A 17,663-nucleotide genomic window follows, 5' to 3' on the forward strand; every position below is an offset into this window, starting at 1 on the left:
GCCAACTTTTCTTAATTGGGAACTCTAAATGCAATATATCAATATGCCTTTGCACAACACAACTGATTCTGTTGGAAATCAGGCATGCAGGATCTGACTAAGAAATTAGTATTAATGTGTGTTTTTGAACACAAATTCTGTTTTTACTATAAATTTGAGCATAAGAACAAGGTACACAATACAGCGTGCAATACCCAGTCTTCAATTCAATAGTCTACAATTGACAATGTTGGAAGCTTTATTTTTGCCCTATACTTCAAGATACAACAGCTTCAAATTGTGAACAGGTAACTTTCTCTGACAGTAATTAATCCTAACCTTTCCCCATCTACTCTTTTGTTAGATACCCTATTTGCTCTAAGTAGAGACTGGAGAACGGTGGCATTTAAAGTCCTTCAGAGAAAAAGTAGAATTGCAGGAAAATGAAATAAAGCACTTACTTTGACCTTGCTTGAACCAAAACACAAAATGGGAATAAAAGTAAAATTTATTTTTCATTATTAACAAATTTAAAGCATAACACACTGAAAGATATTTTATTAAGATAACAAAAATCAGGAAAAGAAACTTTGATAAAGTAGAAATCAAGACAGAGGGATTTTCATTCCTAAAAATTATCTAGAAGTGTCCTGCTGTAATTGAAATTGCCAAAGGGCTTTTAAATTCCAGCAGTGAAAAACAATTACAAAAGGAAAAACGTACTTGCAAAATATGCAACCCATAATCCCTCGCACACAGCACTTCACTGCGCTGCAGAGCTCTTCAAGCTAGGCATAAAGCTTTTAGTAAATGTGCCGATATCCACACCCAAGATTAATTTATGATGTTTTTGTTCTTCCCATTCCTAGGGAAGAAGGAATGCACTTGCACCACTCTTGAGTAAGTATGTGTTTGACTTATACGCAAGCTCAGGAGAGCACTACAAACACCATCATGGAAATTAATCCAAACGGCCTGAAGAGTTTTATTTGTCATAGTGGGAGGGGCTTTCAGGTAGTCCTGCCTTGGACCAGTTAATGATAATCTGAAGATTAACGAGCGGATGTATGAGAGCTGCAAGGACATCCAGCTGGAGAAGCTGGCTGCACTTTTGGGGCAAACTCAGAACTCAGAAGGATCTCAGCAAACAGGAGAGGGCTCAGCCTAAAAGCCAGCACAACAATTTTAAGAAAGTGATCACAATTTCAAAAGAAGTCAAAAAGGAAACCAAGCATGCAAATGTGAAACAGGAAGCCCAAGTGGCAACGAGCATTGAGGATAAAAATTGGGTCACAGCAGGGGTCAACAATGTGAAGTTAGAGCTAAATGCAAACTCTTGTCTGTGCTGACAGAAATGTGGAAGTAACTGCTCTGAGCTGTTCTTCCCTTGTGAGGCCCCTGCTGGAGACCACAAACTGAGAAAAACCACTGCTGAAGAAGAGCACAAGAGGGCTACAGAGCATCACCTATGTGGAAGGGCTGAGGAAATTGGACTTCCCTCTGTGGAGAAAAGATAATATAACAGCTAAAAAGTGACAAACTATAGCCACCAATCACTACGCTCACAAAAGGTCATTTTGATTTATAAATGTGATGGCTTATATGCAGGATGGATATCCAGGCACATTTTTTGTTGGGAGCAGCATCCCACTGCTCACCTGGGATACGTTGTGCAGAGCACAGCAGGGGAGGCCCTTGTCTCACCTCAGCACCCGTTGGCCTAGCACGTGGCCTAGCACCCTCCAGGCTCACTCCTCCAGAACTACATAACACCCTTCTCATTAATATTGTGGAGACACGGTGCTCTATGCCTCATCCATGAGCTTAATGAAACAGCCAAACATTGATTTCCTCAGCTCTACTGTGAAGTTTGGTGACATTTGGGTTCACTGGGACAGTAACCCAGGAAAGCAAGCATGTGCATAGTCACTGTGTCAAAATCAGCTCACTTGTATAAATTATTGACAACAGCTGTAAGGTGGGTCTAGAAAAACACTGCAACACTTTATTATTCAAATAGAATTAAACTCTTTTAGAAAGATAGAAGTAACAGAAGGAAAACCCTGGCACACTGGAGATTAAGCTGAAAAGAAAATCCCTCCCTGTCATCTAGAAACTGCAAGCAGAGATCTATTAAACAGTTCCTTTTGAGAGACCTTTCTGAAATCACAAATGTTTCTTTTACAATTACAAACTACTTTAGAAACACACACGTCAAATCCAGTAGATTAATTTCAAGGAGATATACCAACATTTTCAAATAATTTTAAAGCAGCAAAAGACTGGTTGGAAACTTCACAACAGTGGCATTAAGCCATAAATTATAATTCATAACACAATTTTGCTAACCCAAACAAGCAATATTAAAACATATTTACACTCACACCCCACATTCACATTTTGTAATTAATTTAAGATTCCACAGGCATCTGGAGTACCACACTTACAGATTATGCAAGTGATTACTCATGGCGAAAACAAAGATGCAAGTGGTCTTTGCATATACTTATTTAAATTCACTGAAATTATGCAGTTTCAGAATATTTTGACTCTAAAGTTCACTCATTTTTATGCACCAAACTATACGTACTTGTCTGCATTCTTTGCCACTTTCGATATTAATTTAGATGTTGATGCTACTCTCAGCAGCTTGTTACGACTGTCATCCGAGCCCTCCCAAGCACTGTGAGGTTTTTCAGCAGTCAAGGATCTCTTTATGCTAGAAGAAAAAAATATATTTTAGAATGACAAGTTAATAAGATAACAATAACTGGAATGGGTACACAACCGACAAGCAGCAGTAGACAAAAGCAGAGCTAGGTCTTCCTTCAAGCTGAAGCATGAAACAGGAAAAAAAAGATTAGTCAAAAAGTTCTAATGGGATGAATGAAAACAATAGAGCAAGACAGTTGCCAAATGTTTTATCCATGCCTTTCCATTTTCACATGCTCTTACATAAAGGCTTGAACAAAAAATCTCTATACTTCATTACAAATGAAGCTAACAAATTACCAAAAGGGAAAAAAGAGGCTATAATGTATTAGCCTTAAAGAATAAGTTTAAAAAAAAAATCACCTAGAAAAAAAAAGTAGATTTTTTTTTTCACAGATTAACTGTTCATCAGCTTTAAAACACTAATTTCTGTGGTGGAACAGTTCTATCAGACTATGATTTATCTGCAAAAAATAAAAAATAAAGTCTTCTAAATCACATTTATTGCTTTAATCTTTTTGAAAAATGTCTGCAAACATCTTACATGAGTAAGGCAGGCTAGATTTAGTCCAATGTTATAGACAAATAAATCCATGAATTCTGATGTAGTTTTTCAGCAATCTCATTGTAGCCAATTTACACTAATGGTAACCTGAAAAGTTTTGCAGTCACTAGCTCATTAGTTTCATACCCATCTTAAATCAGGGTAAACATTCAAAAGTGATCAAGGCCATATTACTCAAACAACTGACTTAGTCTGCATCTGTCCTGCTAACAGCGTTACACTTCATCCCATCTGAAATGCTTTTTGCAGAAGTAAGTTCTGATATGCAGCCTCAGAACTGGCAAGCTCACCTCCACAACACCTCAAGAGGCTGGAAAAGGTCCTGTGATAAACACGTTAATCAAATCACATTAAACCATTAAGACACTACAAAAGCTTTTTTTTTTTTTTTTTTTTCCCCAACACTGCAAAAGATTAGTATGCAAGACTTCAGACAAACACCTGTACAGTGAGATACTGGGCAGAAGAACAGGCCGCAAGTTCAGCTTCAGACAATGTAGAGTTTGTGCAAGACATGGAGACAGAGCCTTTATGAAGTGTTATAACATGCATCAGTCAAGTGGAAATTTAAATATTTATTAGAACTGTGAATTCAAGCAATGCAAGACAACAATCTTGTGAATTACAGGAAATTTCAGAGGAATAATTTGCATTTATTTAAGAGTTTGAGTCTCCTAAATGACAAACAGTAAAGGAAAGAATGTCATGCCTTCCTAAACAATAAGGTAACAATGAACCAAAAAAAAAAAATAATTTAAAAAAAAAAAAGACAAAGAAAAACAAACAAACAAAAAATCACCACCACCAAAAAAAATAAAAACAAACAATGCACCAAGTGATCTGGACAGTCTTTAAATCCAGAAATAATGACCCAAATCTTAAAATCCATTTAGAAAAAAAAAAAATAATGCCCAATTTCCAGTAAAATGAGCGGAAACACAGAGGCAATCCTAAATAAGCTCCTACCTTCAGCCAAGTCAAGCAGTTCTATAATTTGGATGTCAAAATAGAAGTGTGAAGAATTAGAATAAAAGTGAAGTGTCCTGCAATCTAGCAGGAATTGAAAAGGGTGGAGAGCAAAAAGAAAAAGCAAACAAATAGGAAAAAAAATCCAAACTGCAGTCACATTACAGAATAATTTGAGAAGAAAAACATCCAAAAAGGTAGAGTTTCAGTAATACTAGCATTTAACAAACGCTGTTACAACACATAGCAAACAGCCATGTGCAAAATACACTCCACAATTCAGCCTCTTCAGACAAAACATTTGAAGTGTATTTTGAGAAAGATCAAGTCAGAATCATTGTTATATATTTCTGAATGACTGATTAGAGGTAAAGTAGCTTTACCATATAAGGATTTCAATCACTGAGAAAAATTTTATAATCTTAAAAATTTACTCAAATAAAAACTGCATTTTTAGATATTTGCTGTGTTGCAATGCATTCTGAATGCATCTTCTTTCACACAAAAAAATCAAACATTAACTTGATCATGAAATTAGAGCTATTTCACATGACTTGTTGTCAGATATGAACTCAGTATCATTTCAATCATTTTCTATCTCTGTGAAAACCTTTTAGCTGGAGCAGAACTCTTGCTTTCTTGAGTTTGCCTGTGTGTTTGGAGAGTCTGTGAGGAGGGCTGGGGAGAAGGTGATGCTTGAGTTTGTGGACTTTGATCATTAGAGTGAGATTCCTCTTTTTTTTCTTTCTGTCCTGGAGGTTTTTCCTTCTTTTTTTCTGTACCGCTGTAAAATAAAGTATAACATAGGGAGAAAAAAAAAAAAAAAAAAAAGAGAGAACAAGCAAATAAATTAAAAAGGTGGGATAAAATGTCCTCTATGAAAAGATGGGAGAAGCATGTCACAACATTATATATATGATCACTAAGAAAAAACTCTGTCTACTCACTCTGTTCAGATTAGCATTTTAAAGAAGATTTGGCTACCTTTTAAATAAGACTTACTTACAAGCTCCAAAAATAAAAAAGGCGATGGATGCACAGAAATTTGTTTACTTATTTTACTGTGGAGATGTACTATGTTTATACTGATTTAAATACAACTTTCATTTCAGTACATCCTTCATGCTTGGGTGATGTTACAGCATTCAAAGCTGACAAAAGATGATGCAGCAGAATTCAAAGGAAATTATCCCCAAAAATTCATCACAATTTTGATCTGCAGTTGAATGAAATTAGACTATCCTGCTACATCTTTAACACCATCAGTACAAAAGAGCTAAGAATCTCTTTATTTTCTAAGAATCATCTTTATTTTCTTATCTTTATTAGGTTAACATTTCAAACAGCCTTAAATATATGTCATTCATTAAGGATCTAACCAAAGGTCCACTACATAAAGAGTACGTAAAAGATACTTGTATTAAACAGTGTACTTTGCAATATACCAAATCACACAAATCATAACAGGACCTGAAAGAGAAGAGAATTCTGTAGTACATGACATATTTTGTAAACGAATAAAAAAAAAAAAAAAAAAAAAAAAAACACTCTTCCAAGATAAATTTATCAATGAAACAAAACAAGGTACAAGCACCAGCTAAAATAGGAAAAGAAGGATTTTTCTCTTAGGTTCAAAATAACCTGCAAAGTAAAGAAATAAAATGTATCTTTCTGAAGGGAAGTATTTAGATTTCTATTCCTTCACATCACTTCTCCCCCAACCCTTGTATAACCTTAATTGTTTTTCCATTTGTTTTTTTTTTTTTTTTTCCACAAAACACTATAAATGAAAAAAAGTCAATATTCAAAATAAATGAATGAAGATGGGACTTGATTTTAATTTAACACTCATCTACCACTGAGAGAAAACCCTCAACACTTCAATATTTCTAAATGCTTCCTAAGAAGCACTGAAGACCAGTTTAAATAAATTGCAGAAAAATAACACAAAAAACACCAACATTTAAGGATCATTTAGGTTTTCTTCAGTAAACCACATCAACTATATAAACAATACAATACAATACATCAATGTCACACTTTCCTTTCAGAAAGATGAAAGCAAACCAGAGCATTCACAGTTGTGTAAGGCATATATGTGATCATGGAGAATAATGCTTGAAGAACTGTGGGGTTTTGATTAACAGATATAGCCAGAATTCCCTCATTCACTAGAAAGAGAAAAATAGAGGTTTTTTAATCGGAACACTTCACGCACAATGGTAGATACAAAAGGGCAAGAGGGCACTAAGCAATCTTTTTTTTTTTTTTTTTTTTCCCATTCTCTGGGAAGAAATGCATTATAGAGGAATAAATTCCATGAATGTCTTATTACTAAAGATGCTCTTTATTCCTTTTGTGAGAGATACACTTGCATTCATACTCATAAACGTAACATTTCTCACGACTTCCATCTACTAGGAAAGAGGTTTTTTTTTCCTTCCTTCTTTTATTTTTTCCCTCTATTTTACCTTTCTCTCTATTCAGGTATTTCAAAATAGTTTAATTAGAGGAAAAGTAATGAGGGAAACAAGAGGAGAGAGACCTGTTTCATCTCATATTTTCTGTGTTCTTACCCAAACTCATTCAGCTCATCTGATCCACCTCCTAGAAACTATAGGTTCACTGTGAGAATCTCTTCAATATCTTCACTGAACTTGTCAGCTATAGACTGCCAACTTCCATTTATCATTACTTTCCCTCCTTAGCTTTTCTGCATCTTTGAGTGCCACTGGACCACTGCTTGCTCTCAGCTGCAGCACAAGGTATATCTGGGGTTCCAATACAGTGTTTTTATTTGGCACCAGGAGGCAAGTAGGCTTTTTTTTTTTTTTTTGGACTGCCATTTCAATTTGAAAGTAAAATATGTAGATATGTGGCAGTCTAGGTATTGAATATCCGTGTTCTGAATGTATTTGGTTTACTATCTCCTGTTAAAATATTCAGCTTAATCGTATTATGACTGCTATTACTGAGTGGCTCTCCCACTAAATCCTCTTGAACAACTAATACCTCTTGTGCAACAACTGAAACCAAATCAAAGACAGTACCTTTTCTTGTGGGTTTCTAAAGACTAGTTGTTCTGGGAAGCAGTTATTTAATGCATCCAAAAATTCTTTCCAAATCCCAACTTGGTGAGGCATTTCTTCAATCCACATGTGAGTATTTGAGATCTATTACTATCCTAATTTTCCAGATTCTACAATTTCACTTAGCCCAATGTTTCATCCCTTGGACCACAACACACTGGCAGCTACTGTGGAGGGTCATCGTTCTGAAATACAAAGACTATTCTTACCAGAAGCTGTTTTCAGACAAACGTTTAGTCCTAAAGAAAATTATCACAGGTCTCTGTGACAGAGTACAGTACAAAGTAAAAACATATTTCCAACTCTAGTGATACACAAGGTGTGCAACATTTTTTGTTGCAAAGTGTTTCGGCACCTCTATCACCCATCAGTTCCAGACTGTAGGGCTGAAATTTTCCAAACATACATGACTTCACCTCTGACAATGGGACATCATCTGTTTTTTTCACAGTGATGTTGCTGGGCTCTGTTTTTAGTGCTCCTGAAGTGACAGCTGAAATTTTAGCACACCTTTGTTGAAACAAGACACAATGCTGTTGTGCAGCTCTGAGCCATAAAATCATCTCCATAATCTTACAGTGTTCAGGTTGATAGAACAAGGATTAAGCAGTCTAGGAAATGAAACTGTTTATTCATGGATGAAATCTCAGATATATCAAGTTTGCAGAGGCCAGAACCCCAGAAACATGCAATATTAAAACTGCACAAAACAAAGACACTAAACTTCAAGAAAACAACAGTTTGGACACAAGTAGTACTCCTGATACATGTGACTAGATGTATGGCTACCTATATTTAGAACATGCAAAGCTATAGACAGGCTTTGGGATTGTTTGGTAACTCAAGTGTAGTTCTACATAAACAGATGACCATTTTCACCTGCTGCACCAGTTGAACCCCCATCCTGAAAAAAAAGCGTAGACAAGTCAAGGTGAAGTGTCCCACAGTCATGTGATACCCTCCTTTATCCTCTCTCCTTTTCATCATGACAAAAAGAGTTAGAAACAGACATGTTTATCCTGACTTTATTTAGAATGTGGAACTACTGAAATTCAATTATGTTTCCTAACACAGACACTATTTAGTACTCAGCAGTTTTGCTGTTGCAAAAAGAAAAGAAAAAAATAATCACCAAAGCCCACATCTTCAGAGCCCAAGAACTGACATTTCCTTTCACCTTTCTTGAAATGGTATTTTTATAAAAGGGCAAACCTGTTTTCTTACAAATACCAGACACTTTTTTTTGGAAGACTATAGAAATACAGGAGAACAGCTGAGCAGATAACTGAAGATGGGGGACTTAAACCTTTCCGAAACAACCCTTGAAGAAGGCAGTCATGTATCTTTAGCTGCACTGGTAGTACAAAACCCTCCATCTGGAGGCTTTGGGGGCCCAGGAAGAGCTGCTCTCCGCACATTGAGGTTTACCTATTTTGACCCATCCAGGTCTCCTTCTAAAGACCTTAACTCAGATGAAAGGGTTGCCAGCCACTCCACTCTGTTCCTGTTATGTACTCAAGTGTGCATCAGCCAATGAATCAGGAAGGCGATTCAGCACAAACGCAAACTGAACACTGCAGAAGCTGGACTGGCTCTCATCAATGTGCTAAGAGCCACATGGGTAAGATTAATGGAAAAGTGCTAACTAACAAATACCTTCCTGCAGGAATGTATTTTGTCCTGGTGCCTGTTGTGCTAGTAGAGACACACAGTGATCAGTTTCTAATTTATTGTAAAAAAATAAACATAAGTATTCAACAAGAAGATATACAATGCTACATGAGGGAGAAGAGTGAATAACAGGGTATTACCCTTACTTTTCAAATTCCAAAGGGAACTAAAGCTTTTCCTGTTTTGTTCTTAACACAGTTTATATTTGCATGCAGCGTTTTTATTCCCTGAAATATATCATTTCCCTGTCTTGTTGTATAGCAAAGTATTTACATCCATACTAGAAGATAGAACAGCTACTGGAGTTACCAGAGTACACAACAGAGGCCAAGAAGTTGTTCACATGATTTACACAATTATACATTAAGAGCATTCCCTGTCCTGTGGCTATACCTGGCAGTCTGTTCTTCCCAACAAATACATATAATTGCAAACTATTGATTAAATAAGCTATGTGATCACTATTTAACAGACCCACAGAAGGAGTAGTTATAGAAACTACAGAAGTAGTTACTTTGGTTGCTCTATGCAACTAAAACCATTACAGGGAGGGGAAAAATGTTATTGTTTTGTGCATAGCAAACTTAAATTGCAAATATTTAATCAGTGTTATTTTTATACATTTGAGATCTCATACATACATACTTTACAAAGACTAAGACATATTCTAGGTTAAGATTTTAAATTTTAAAAAGTAAACATATCTTAAAACTCACTATTGTTTCACAACTATTTTGCTATTGCCTGCTATTTACACTCAAGACAATGAAGTCGGTTTTGTTTTTTAATTTCCTTGGGGAGGAAAAAAAAAGATTCAGATGAATACCAGAAGGAAAAAAAATTCCAGTCATATTGGAAATACATTTGCCCCTTCTGTCCTTTCGTGAGAATGCATTTGGACAGTATACACTAGAAACAGTCTTCATTTATGAATTCCTTTTAGAACCCTGATGTAAGCAGCCCAACAACATAGTATATTTCCAAAGCTAATTTTTGCCTCAGAGAGCTCTGCTGAGGGTTGTGCAGAGACAAAAACAAACTCTTTCTCTGTTTCTTTTTGTTGTTGTTTGTTTTTCCATTTTGCTTTTTAAAATATAATTTCAATCTTAATAACAGGTCGGTACCTTTTTGCAGCAGATGAAAGAGTTTCTTTTCTGGCAACAGATACAGAGGAACTGTGGCTTGTTTTTCTGCTTCCCGTACTCCCATTGGTTATACAGGACATTGAGATAGCTTCTCGGAGGCTTGGCTGACCTAGAAAAAAAAAAAAAAAAAAGAAAAAGAGGAAAAAAAAGAGCATAAGTGTTTACATCTGCAACTCAAAGATCCATCAGAAAAAAAACACGAGCTCTCAGAGGTGGACCTGGTATCCCACAGAAGCAAGCTGAAATGCTCAGGACTACCATCCAGTTGGTATCCAATGATGTACTTTCATGAAATAACTAGAGAAGGGAGACCCAAGACCCTTAGAAAGGCAAGAATACACTCTTACGGGAATTAGCCTCTCTACTGCCACACTGCCAGCAAATAGCTTACTTCAGTGACATGCCACATCTCTTTCCAGTTGTGATCCTTAGGAAGAATTACAGGTTATGGCTAGCCTTAGTAAATTGGTTAGCTTGGACAGCTGTAGTACAGCAGATCAGATTATTTCAACTCTTTTTCAAAACCATCACAGTTCACAAATAATACCACATGAGGTTTGTTGCTTTCAATTTTTTTTTTCCCACTGAAGTTCAAAGAAGTTGCAAACAGAAGCCCTCTCTGTACTGAGACTTATCAAGTTATCCCTTAAGGAATATCTCTTAAGTTAACCCCTAAGGGTTGTGATACTAAGAATTAAAAAGAAAATCAAAGGTGGTGGTGTTTGTTTTTTTGTTTGTTTTTTTTGTTTTTGTTTTTGTTTTCTCATTTGTTTGTTTTTCAGCTGCCCTTTCCCATCTTAAAAAGATATCTACTTTTGAGCATATGCAATATGGTAAAATTATTTCCAATATAGCTTTCTCCACTGAACATCTGCCCTCTCCAGTGAATGCTGCAGACTCCCTCCAGGGATGAATCAAGATTGTGTATGTGAAGAAGGCTGTTTGTCAGATGCCCACTTCACTCATTGCAGAAGTTTGAAAATATGCAGTGAATGTGGGAGGGGACTGCAAGAAAGAGGGGGGAGCGAAGGCTCTTCTATTTAAAGAGCTGAATGCTAGCCTGGCAATTGGCTCCTAGACCTTCCTGTGCCACAGGCTGTCAGTTAACTAAATAAAAGGCATTTTACCTAAACCTGACATTTCATTATTTTCCACTAATTATCCCCCTTTCTCTCTCTTTTTTTTTTTTTTTTTTTTGATGCCTGTCTTATTTTTAAGGTCATATACAGAAAAATGTTTTGTCCCCTCCTTCCCTCCTAGTTCTGAGCTTTCCCCTCTGAAGCATTACATGTACTGAAAAGAAATCTAGGCTACTCTCACATTAAGCATCCAAAGATCAGTGCTCACTTTTGACCCCATCTCTGTGTCACGTCTCCATTGCATAAACAGCAAATTGCTACTGCATCTCAGGGGCTCGTGATGTCCAGTCACTCAGACTTCAGCAACAAGCATGAAGTACACGACTGACAGGAAAATTACACGTCCGTGCTCATGGCAGGCTTGGAATAGTGAGAAATAGATAAGGCATGAGGCCGCACATTGAAGATAAAAGTGACTAGTAAAAAAATAGTCAGGGAGAATCAACTCTGTACACTGAGGGCAAACTCATGAGGATGCATTATTAAAACCATACCAGCATTTGGTCAATTTGTCAAACTGCAGTTCTATCAGGCAGGCTGAGAGACAAATTAATTCTTATTTTAAACAAGCGCTTTACATGCAAGAAAGATCTGTCAAGGGAATATTAGATTTCAGAACTATTTGGATGAAGGCTGAAAAGGGTTGACATGCATCCTGCTTCAAACATACTGAGCAGCATGTGACCATCTGAAATTCATATCAGAAGTGCCAAAAGGAACATGTGGAATATCCAAGGCAGAAATGAGACTAAAGGAGATCTGAACAAAGTAAAGGCACGCTTAAGTGCAGAAACGCTGCAAAGATCATGGTTGTTTTTCCTAAATGCTGCACAAATCAGCTTTGCTTGATTCCTTCCAACCTGTACTTCTTAAAAATAACTTTACGGTAGACATATTTGCAATATAGAATTTAAAGATTAACGTAATGTATAAAACCACAAAAACTCAGAGTTTTACCCCTTTCTGTAACTTTAATGCAAGAACAAAAGCATGCGAGCTTAAAAAGCACTTTTAGCATTAGAAGCCTATAAATTAACTTCTTTTCTTTTCAGTGACAAAGTAAATCATTTTCTTTGTGGAGATGCATAATATCAAGGCCTATGATTCACTCTTGAACTGCATATGACCTTAACATCTCTGTCTGCTCATCGTAATAGATCAATGCCTCTCCAACCAGCACTAGGCACAGCTTTCCAGAAATGTGAATTGGGAGATATAATAATAGAAGCGATTCTCAGTACTGCTGGAAAAGCATTCAGTGAACAGTGTAAAGAACAGCAATACTTCCAACAAAGTACAGAAACTTTCTAAGACTGAAAAAAAAAAAAAAAACCCAAAAAAAAAAAAACGAGATAAAAGAAGCTCCCTTTTCTTAAGCAATAAGCACACTGATATTTTGTTCAGAGAGTTTTTAGGATTTCCCCTCAAAGTAGAGAAAGTGCTGGTTTCATCTTGCATCCAATGACAAAACTGATCATGAGTAAAACTGCACATCATTGAATGCTCATGACAAGAATGTGCTCTACTCCATGCAATGATGAATGCAATAATTAGAAGGGGGAATTAGTCAATAAGGCAGCGAGGCAACTGTTACGTGTTACATGCTTTTTGAGAAGGGTATTTTGATGGTAGATCTGCAGAATACCTCATTATTTCAACAAGTGCATGCAAAATTAAGTTTGAGATAAAGATTCTTAAATGAAAATAAAAACATTTTTTTGTAAAATGACTAATGATTACCATAACGGAGATTTCCGCAATCATTAATTTATTGAAAAATGGAACAAAATATTTGCACACAGACCAACACTACAAAATGTGAGGAAAAAAATGAACTGGCAGATTATTTTTTTCAAGTGTCGAAAATATATCAGCATCTCTTAGAACCAAGATAAAATCTTGGTCAGTCAGAGTTCAGTGTGCCACACAATGCACAATGAAACATAAAAATGAGCAAACAAAAAACATACACACACACACACACAAAAAAAATACTCAACACCCTCAAGAAATAAGCCCCCTTCCAGACTCTGTGTATTACATTGCAACATGGTATTCTAAAAATGACTATCAGAAAACCTATTTTTAAAAGGGAAAAAATATCAAGTAAATGTCTAATTGCTTGTCGACAAAATATGTTTAAATTTTTAAGCTGTGGTGGAGGAGGAAGGGACACCTTAAGCACCAAGCAAGCCGCAGACAGCAGAGCATTAAAGGCTTGCTCCCCATGGGTTCAGACAGCACCAGGCTCTTTTCAGCCAGGATCAGAGCCCTGGGGAAGCTGCTCCAAGGCTCCTCATGACTTTTAACCAGAGGGTCTCTGCAGTCAAATCAGTTTGAAAATTAATAGCATCACAAGCTGTTTCTTCATGGCAAAGATAGCTTTTCTTTCAGCAAAGCAGTGAAAACCTGTGAAATAATGAAGCAGCTCGGGAGAACACAGATTCCGTGTCAATGAACAACTGAGTTGTCCCACCATTCAGATTGCATGTCTCTGCCAATATCATGTTGTACGTCTCTTACTAGCATAAATAGTCTGAAATTTTCAGGCTGAACAGCACTCAGCTTTATCTGTTGGTTTAGAACAAAAGCCAGACATAAACTGAACATACAATGAAAGCCAGCGCGTGGTAACCAGGATTAAAGCCAAATTGTCAGAGATCAAAGTGGTAAAAATGTCTTTTATGGATAGTAGATTCATCTCTGTTCTGATAATTTTCACAAAATATTATCCATTGAGTTCAAAGAAGCATTTCGTTAACATCTGTCAACTACACAAGTGTGTGAAAGAAAGATAAGTAGGATTAGAAAACACAGACCACAACAAACCAAGAATCTATTTCCAACCCTTTATCAGCCTCGATTAGCTAACTGGGGGAAAACTGAGGTACAGCTGTAAGAGGCAGTGGTAAGTTTTGAAAATACATGTCTCGTGAACTTTTCTTTCTAAACATACATATAACATACTAGAGCTGAAGTTAGTGATTCAGTTATCTTCTCCAAACCGCTTATAGTTTATTATCGCCTTTGGTAACAGGAACAATGAGTATCTGAGTATCTTTATATTTGCTGATCCTCACAGGCAAACTGCCTTCCTTCCAAAGAAATGCCAAACCTTTTACTTCTTAGGATAGTTGCAATTTCAACTAAGTGTAAATATGTTAAAATACTTTCTCTTTACACCTTTTTTGTTTTTACAAAACAAAACAAACAAACAAAAAAAAATCAATAATTCTTTCTAAGAAAAAAAAAAAAAAAAGATTTTTTTCTAAGATTAAAACAACAACAACAATAAAGCCCTTCAACAAAAGCCCTTATGATATTTTATTTTCAGCAGAACTTGGAAAAGATGTCTAGATATCTCAAATAGATTACATTCAAAGGGGTTTCCTGTAAATAAGTCTGACATCTTGAAGAACAGAAACACAGTTTAGTACTCCTACCAAATAAATGTACAGTATTTGCTCAACCACTCTGTTAGTCATCAGACAACCCACACAGGTGAGCCACAGAAAAACAGACCTAAATAGCTCTAAATGCAGCAGAACATAAGGCTTTATCTGCACTTCCTTCCTAAAAGAAAACCATCAAAACCAAACTTGAAAGTATGACAAATCCTAAACTTTAAGATGTTATAAGACATTGTATCAAAGCAGCTGTAGTCACTTCTTTGTTTCTGAAGTTTCAAAGAATGTCAAGTCACTTGACTGATGGAAGACTGGCAAAGAAATGGCTTGGGAGCACTAAAGCTCCATTTGAGAAGAGTACTCTATTCTGAAGGGCTGGGAACAATTTCTTTGGTGTTGAGGTTTATTCAATTACTTTACTTACACTGTCAAATTCTGATTGAGACTTCTTAAGCAGCATGTTCTGTTCTTCTATCCCAGGAGAAAAAGCTACAGGTCAGGGTGAGATACCACTTCTCCAGTAAAGAATGATATGAATCAGGATAAAAAATAGATCAGCTGCCTTTACTAACTATGGCTTATACTTCATCTCGCTAATAACCCGATTTTAAAACATAATTAAGTTTTGACAAACTTTAGTATTCTTAAAAGAATTACATCTACCTGAAAAAGCTTCAGACGCTTTTTTTTTTTTTAATTATTATTTTTAATTGAAACCCAATTTCATAAATCTCAGCTGAAAACTGAATATAAAAATTATCCCTCTTTTTCTATTATAAGGAAAAGTTTAATAGGGGCATGTTAATGTGAAACGGTTTGAGGACATATAGCTAATGCATAAGTAACTTCAGATGCAAGCAAATCTCTCTCAATAGTTAGGTTGATTACAATATTAAGATTAATTATTTATTTACAGATTTTGTATACATTTTTAGAGCTATTGACTGAAACTTTCAACGCATACATTTCTAAGTGTAACTGATCCTTCTAGACAAAAACTAATTTTTCTGGTGTTACATTCCCAAAAGTCCAGGAGAGTCATGCTGCTGCTCTGACGCTTGGCTCTTTGGGCAGGAATTTTATAAAACTACTACTGAGGGAAACTGAAAACTTCCTCGGTTTGAGAGAGCCAACAGCTTATTAAAACAGCACAGACCTTTTCCTCCTCTCTCCCTACCATCCTATTATTTTGCTACACTTTTCCAAAGGCACCATCTACTTCCTCAACCCATTCCAAGTGAGCTGTATCCAAGCAGAAGAAATAAAAATTTAACTATGGTATTCTGAAACAATTTGATACACTCTGGCAAACAGTGATGAAAAAGCTACTGAAGTGTTATAAACAACAAGGCAGATTTTATTCTGAAAAAGCTAACTGCATCATTTAGCTACTCCAAGAGTGCAGTTCTTAGCTTGAGAAGTATCATGGAGAATAGTAGAGCAGCACCTCAGGAGAATTTGTCCACACTCTTCCTAAAAAGCACACAAATGCATAAAAGCATGTCCAAAATTGTAAGAAGACTATGGAAAACGAATAAGGGTACTGATCACCACAACTGAAAAACACTCTTCTACAGTTGCTTTGAGAATTTTTATCAATGAACAGGATTATCAGGTAAGAGAAATTAAAAAAATAATAATAATTTGCTCTTCGCTTTTCTTTCCTCAACTTGGTTTAGCTAGCTAATGCCCTTCAGTTCATTAACACTCTCTAGATTCAAATTCTCTGAATAGCTGAAGAACATCAAGAATAGTAAGAAAAATTACAGAAGGCAGAAGAAAAAGAGAAGACAAGGAAAAAAAAGGGGGAAGTAGTAAAGAGAAAAAAAAAAAAAAAAAAAAAAAATTAATGCAGAAAGAACAGATGGCACTAAAACCAGTACCTGGAAAACCCATTAAGACCTCAAGAGTGTCATTATTTGTTATGTGAGCATACAGCCTGCAGACTTCAATTGGACTATTCCCATGAGTAAAACGACACACGTATATGCTTGCCAAGTTAATCTTACTATCATGAATAAGAACCTATAACCTATCTCTCTGATGAACATTTTCTATCTACCGTTCCATTTTCAGTTTTAATGTTTAATAATTAGACAACATAAATATATACCCTGTTATTAAGAAAAATTATGCACATTGGAATGTTTTAAAAAGAAAAGTACTAATAAAAGCCTATGTTATGCTTTCATTAATGTATCTTACTGAACACCTTAAGTCAGTTTTTGTTAATAAAATAAAATGATTTCATGTTATTGAAATGAAACCATTTTTGAGATAAAGTAAAAAAATACAACTGAAGTGTTTTGTTTACATTACTGCAATGAGGTGGAATTTGATACAAGATACTACTTCAGAATTCTTCCTATTGAGATGTTGAACAGACATCATTTCACACCTGAGAAGGGAGCAGAAGAGTAAGGAAAACACTCCAGTTTACTATTAGAAAACTCCACTGAACAAAGAAAAAAGAATCTGCATTTCCAATATGCAGCTGCTACTGCAGATCCCCAAGATCTCTGCCATAAGTAAAACAAATGCCTCTTGGTCAGCCAGTCCACACTGTCACGGGAGGCCCTCTCTGCAAATTGCCATCCACTTCTTGAACTTCACTTTGTGACCTAAATTTTCACACAAGTTATTTGATATCAATTCTTGCCCAAGGAATAGGAAATATTTCCTATTTCAGGGGTTTAGCCTGTGACAAGTCACATCGTTACTTCCAAGTCCAGAAAAAGGACATGAAATCTGTTTCTCTGTGGGCAGAGATCAGCTGTAATTTCTGGTAGATGGACGCTTTCTCAGGCAAGAGCTCCTACCCCAGTAATATGTTGAGTCTGAGCTATTTTACTGGTGCCATTGTGCACCACAAACTTGTCTCCACACCCAGAGCCTGAGGAATGAATTCTCCCGTTACACACATTTTGACACCCTGAAAGATTTTAATAGGTTTACCAGGCACCAGCTGTGAGCCAATCTATCGTGCTGGC

The 17,663-nt window shown here is 36.0% G+C and overlaps 1 protein-coding gene across 1 annotated transcript in view; it reads right to left on the reverse strand.

The window, feature by feature from the left end:
* EML4 (EMAP like 4) overlaps nucleotides 1–17,663 on the reverse strand; it is a 156,531-nt gene that overhangs the window by 49,801 nt on the left and 89,067 nt on the right. The window contains exons 3-5 of the mRNA XM_084283965.1: nucleotides 10,107–10,236; nucleotides 4,833–5,006; nucleotides 2,570–2,698 (exon numbers count right to left, since the gene is read on the reverse strand). Coding sequence (XP_084140091.1) covers nucleotides 2,570–2,698; nucleotides 4,833–5,006; nucleotides 10,107–10,236 — 433 coding nt within the window. The remainder of the gene's footprint in view (nucleotides 1–2,569; nucleotides 2,699–4,832; nucleotides 5,007–10,106; nucleotides 10,237–17,663) is intronic.

The sequence above is a fragment of the Netta rufina genome (assembly GCF_964035555.1).
Source record: "Netta rufina genome assembly, chromosome: 3".
Lineage (NCBI taxonomy): Eukaryota > Metazoa > Chordata > Aves > Anseriformes > Anatidae > Netta > Netta rufina.